Here is a 5,826-nt window from a genome sequence, read left to right as displayed (position 1 = left end):
CATTTACTTCATTATTATTGCATATTTATGTAAGTTATTATTTAAAGAATAAGTAATTAAGTAAATAATTATTTGTTTAGTACCTTTCTAAAATTTTAGGGTGAGAATCATTACTATATTCATTAGTGGAAAATACTCTTAATTTTCAAAATGTCATATTTCTTATACTATTTTTAAGTAGTTCTCTCCACTGAGTTTTTTCTAGGCAAAAAAATATTTCATAAATTCATGGGATCTATACAGTTCATTACTGTAAAAAATATTAAAAACTTAATATAAGGATTAATCCTTATCACTTATGAGAATTTCTATAGAATGGGTCAACTATACCACACTTAAATTGGCAGATTATTTTGCCCACCTACTCAATCATGAGTAACACCACTAGAAGAAATCAGACTCCAAATTCATGTCTTTATCTAACTGATACTGTTTTTTCCAACCTGTATAAAAACTGATCATCCTAGGCATATTTTTGCATACAGTGTATACAATGTTTAACTTTCACAGGATTACTAAAAGTATTGACAACCAATATCCTCTAAATACTCTTATTTTGGTAATGGTCTATAAACATAACTTCTAGAAAGTTCAGCCTGGCAAAATGAAATAACCCATGAGTATCAGACAATATAATTTTTTCCACTTTCAAGACAAATAAGATACCTGTTTATATTACTTGCAAAATGGCTATATACTAATATTACTACATTCCATAAGATAACCAAAGATAAATGATATGTATTCTTTAGAAAACACTATTGGTCACACATTGTTCTTTTCAGACACATTTATATAAAGATAGAAATCAACATTTCTAGCATCAATAGGTTTGATTAGCAAATGTCACCCATGTAGGTATAATTGCCAAAGGGTGCCCTTGATTCTAACGACCATTATTATTGACTCATCTGTAAGTTAAATTATCAGTTGTAATCCCCCATCCACTACTAGAACATGCCCTGTAACATATGGTGATTCTAAAAGAAACACAACCGCATGTGCCACTTCAATAGGTTCTCCAAACCTCCCAAGAGGGATATTTTTCTTTAAATGATCTTCATTCAAGTCTTTCGTCATATCTGTGTGAACAAATCCTAAAAAAGAAATATTTGTTTTATTTAGTTGAAAAGGGTAGGCACTAAGATATACACTTAAAATAAAATAAAAACTAATTCACTCCTAAAAATTTGAGGTTATTAACAAGCCTTGTTAGGAAACATAAAGTTTTGCTAGTAATCAAGCAACCAAGTCTACATTTTTATTCAATTTAATTCAGTGAACATTTACTGAACACTAAAATATATGGCCCCCAACACGAATAAAACACACTTCCATTCCTCAAGCAACCTGTAATTTATGGCGGCAACAGTCATTTGCACACCTAATTACAACGTAGGAAAGTTTATACCTTACAGAAATATAAACAAAATTCCACAGAAGTGATTAATTTTCACTTGAATGGGGGCAGAGGAGTGGGAGGTAGGGGAGAGGGAAGAAAGGCATCACGGAAGTGGTCACAAGGACTGATTTGGCAATTCTGATAAAAATTAGCTCCATTTGCAAGAGCTAAGATAGCTGATGATTAGAAAGAGCAGTTTTTCCAATATCCATGTTAAAAAACACCTCATGGTCATATTCAATTCTGATGCAAGCATACACAAAAATTCAAAAGTTAACATGGTATTGGTGTATGTAATAAACTTTGCAGAGAACATGTTCTAAAACAAAGTATAATGTACTACATAAGATATTAAACAACCAATTCTAAATAATTCATATCATAGATATATGCCAGGGAGAACTGTAGGTTTATTGAGAAAATCTTCTGAGATTAGTCTGAGACATACAAATACATATTACTAATAAAATACTTAATCCATATAATTATTTAGACTTTACAAAAGAAAGTAAATAATCCTCATGAAATAAACAACATTTAAAAGATCAATAAACTTTTTAAGGTCATGAAAAACAGATGGAATAAAAGTCAGACATGGAGCCCTCGTGGCATGGTGGTTAACAGCTCGACTGCTAACCAAAAGGTTGGCAGTTCGAATCCACCAGCCACTCCTTGGAAACTCTATGGGGCAGTTTTACTCTGTCCTATAGGGTCGCTATGAGTTGGAATCAACTCAATGGCACCAGGTTTTGGTTTTCTTTTCTTTTTTTTAATTGTACTTTAGATGAAGTTTTACAGAACAAACTAGTTTCTCATTAACAGTTAGTACACATATTGCCTTATGACATTGGTTAACAACCTCACATGTCAACACTCTCCCTTCTTGACCTTGGACTCCCTATTACCAGCTTTCCTGTCCCCTCCTGCCTTCTAGTCCTTGTCCCTGGGCTGTTGTGCCCCATTAGTCTCATTTTGTTTTGTGGGGCTGTCTAATCTTTGGCTGAAGGTTGAGCCTCAGGAATGACTTCATTACTGAGCTATTAGGGTGCCCAGGGGCCATACTCTTGGAATTTCTCCAGTCTCTGTCAGGCCAGTAAGTCTGGTCTTTTGTTTTCGAGTTAGAATTTTGTTCTACATCCTTCTCCAGCTCTGTCCAGGACCCTCTGTTGTGATCCCGGTCAGAACAGTCAGTGGTGGTAGCTGGACTCTGTGTAGCTGTACTGGACTCAGTCTGGTGGAGGCCGTGGTAGTTGTGGTCCATTAGTCCTTTGGATTAATCTTTCCCTTCTGTCTTTTCTTCATCCTCCCTTGCTCCCAAAAGGAGTATGAAGTAAAAGTTTAATGTGCAATCTCAAAAATACAGCTTTCAAATGGACTTTGGTTAAAACTAAATCATTTATAACTCAAACTAGAAATCAGCCTAAACATACTGCCATTTAACGTACCACAATGAATGTGGACTGAACAGTGGATTAATGAAGAATCAGGATTAGGCCGCTGGTGTATTATACAATACTATGCAATTATTTAACTTCTCTTTGCCTTAGGTTTTCATTTATAAATTGCTAAACATTTTCATTGAATCCTTGTGAGAAATGATCATAGATTTTTCTATAATGAAGCCTATGAGAGTTGTATTAGGGAAAAACTGGAAACAAGCTGAATTTCTTTCAATTACAAACTGAATAAATAAATCACAGCACATCCATACAACAGAAAATGGCCAGGTATTAAAAATGATGCTATAGAAGAGTATTTAAAATGATAATGAAAAATAATACCTGTGTATAAAACCAAAATAACCAAACCTGTTGCCATCAAGTTGATTCTGAGTCATACCAACCCTACAGGACAGAGTAGAACTGCCCCATAGGGTTTCCAAGGCTACAGTCTCTATGGAAGCATAGGTTACAAATGAGTTCAGTTATACCAATATTAAAAAATAAAAAATAAAAAAAAAACCTAATATACTGTCATGGATTGAATTGTGTCCCCCCAGAAATGTGTGTAGCACCTTGGCTAGGTCATGATTCCCAGTATTGTATGACTGTGTTATCTGATGTGATGTCCTTATGTGTTGTAAACTCTCCCACTATGATGAGATTATATGTGATCTCATGTGTTGTAAATTCTATCACTGTGATGAGGTTATACTGATGAGGTTGACAAGATTAGTGTCTTAATGCAATCTCTGTTGAGATATAAAAGAGAGAAGTGAGCAGAGACACATGGGAACCTCACACCACCAAGAAAGCAGTGCTGGGAGCAGAGTGCGTCCTTTGGACCTGGGGTTCCTGTGCTGAGATGTTCCCAGAGCAAAGGAAGACTGATGCATCACAAGGACCTTCCTCCAGAGCCAACAGAGAGAGAAAGCGTTCGCCTGGAGCTGACGCCCTGAACTTGGACTTGTAGCCTACTGGACTGTGAGAGAATAAACTTTTCTTTGTTAAAACCAGCCATCTGTGGTATTTGTGTTAGAGCAGCACCAGATGACTGAGACATATATGCTAATGACTGAAAAAATTCTATACCAAGATATTAACAGATTCTCACTATATACTGGAATTACAGGTGATAGTTTTTACTTCCTTCTTTGTACCTTCCTGTTTTTTCCAAATTGTCTACAACAGATATATATTACTTAAATATTCAGATAAAACGTTACTAAAAAAAGACACACAGTACTAACTTTAGATTCTATCATGAGGGCCTGGAATAATAAAACTAATTTGGTATGATTTGCGTTTCATTTGATTACACTGTGAAATACAATATCCTCTGTGGTAAAACCATGTATTTACTTGAAAAGTCGGCACTGTTTCCTTCACTCTCTTTCATCCTTAAGAACAATGAGATGGCCAGAAGGGATAAAGACTAAAAGGAGACACAGCTGACGCACGTGATGACAACACTGGGTAACTGCGGGATCCCAAATGGACTGAAAGGGAAACTTAATTTACAGGGAAGAGCCAGTAGGCAACCCACTCATCTGAGGAGCACTATCATGGAGGCTCTTGATACCTAAAGGTTTTTCTTCGGGCACACTTATTTTCAAAGCTGGTTCAGAGAGGAGACTAGAAAGAAAATCACCTTAATTTATTAATAACAGACATCTTCCTCTGATTTTAAGGGGTTTCTCTTACCCATAAGCCCAAAAATTAACTGTAAACACCTGACCCAAACTCCAAAAGTACTGACTTGTTTTTTCTACCAGGAAATACTTACGACTCAGCAACACTGTCAATTTGCCTTTTCTGGCTCAAAAAAGGCAGTCAATGACAAACTTATTACCACATTTTTTCGCAAGTAACATGTCCATGTAAATAACGTACACACACGTATAATGCGCATACTGTGCCCAGGAAAATAATGCACGAGGGGGTTGCACAGCTGGCAAAAAGCGTATAACATGCATGTTATTCACGTAAAATATAGTACCTCATGAATCGATGAAAAAGACTGTGTGCTTCCTTAGTTTAATTTCAAGAAGTCTCATAGCTACAGAAAGGCCAAATTTTCAGGAGTTATTTTTTAAATGCTAACTCAATAACTACGGAGTACGCTTTCACCATGGAAACTTGTATTTATTAAGCAAAAATTACGTCTAAGCTTTTGTAAAATCTCCAGTCCTCTGGAGCATTTTATCTTTTTGCAGAGATAGGGACACGTCCCCAGTTTGTAAACTGTCTATTAAATCGTGAAATAATCAAATATTATATCACTGTTTCGAGCTAATTCAAAGGTTAATTTTTTAATAAACTTTCGGCCCCTTTGGTTTTAGAAACAAAATGATCTCCCTGCATGCATACAGAATGACTGCTGGGGTAAACCTTATGTTTCAATTTCTTTGTGTTTTGATTACTTTTAATAATTCATTAGAAAAATGGAATGGTTCAAAGTTATAAAAGCAACATTTAGACGTTCATGTTATCTTCTCAAAGAGTTTACGATACTATTAAGCTTTAGTCCATGCAATTTTTGAGCTCTAGCAAAATAAGCATAAAATATTTTCCCGCAACCTTTCAAGCTCTCATAAGGAAATCAATTATCTGTTTTAATCTTTTTAAAAAAAACCAATAAACTACAGTAGAAATATTTTTCAAGAGAAATCTTTTGGATATGGCTTAGCAAATTCCAGGCTCAACTCCCAACTGGCTCTGGTGGCTTTGTCTTAAAGTCAGCATTTTGAGGTAAAAAGACCGTTTGACTAGGACACATTAAATGTTACTGCCCACTCTGATAGGTAACTGTTGTCAGTAGCCGCAGTCAAGCCGGCTCCGGTTCATCCACTCTGATGGGTGACTGTTGTCAGCAGCTGCGGTCAAGCCAGCTCCGATTCATCCACTCTGATGGGTGACTGTTGTCAGTAGCTGCGGTCAAGCCGGCTCCGATTCATCCACTCTGATGGGTGACTGTTGTCAGTA

General features: G+C 35.9%; 1 protein-coding gene across 1 annotated transcript in view; it reads right to left on the bottom strand.

The window, feature by feature from the left end:
* Positions 1–775: 775 nt before the first annotated feature.
* CBR4 (carbonyl reductase 4) overlaps positions 776–5,826 on the bottom strand; it is an 18,453-nt gene continuing 13,402 nt past the window's right edge. Inside the window, exon 5 of the mRNA XM_004388881.2 lies at positions 776–1,097. Within this exon, the coding sequence (XP_004388938.1) occupies positions 919–1,097 (179 nt within the window). The 3' untranslated portion in view covers positions 776–918. The remainder of the gene's footprint in view (positions 1,098–5,826) is intronic.

The sequence above is a fragment of the Trichechus manatus genome, unplaced genomic scaffold, assembly GCF_000243295.1.
Source record: "Trichechus manatus latirostris isolate Lorelei unplaced genomic scaffold, TriManLat1.0 scaffold00220, whole genome shotgun sequence".
In the NCBI taxonomy this organism is placed as follows: Eukaryota; Metazoa; Chordata; class Mammalia; order Sirenia; family Trichechidae; genus Trichechus; species Trichechus manatus.
The sequence above is the reverse complement of the archived record's forward strand: the minus strand, read 5'-3'. Positions and strand labels throughout refer to the sequence as shown.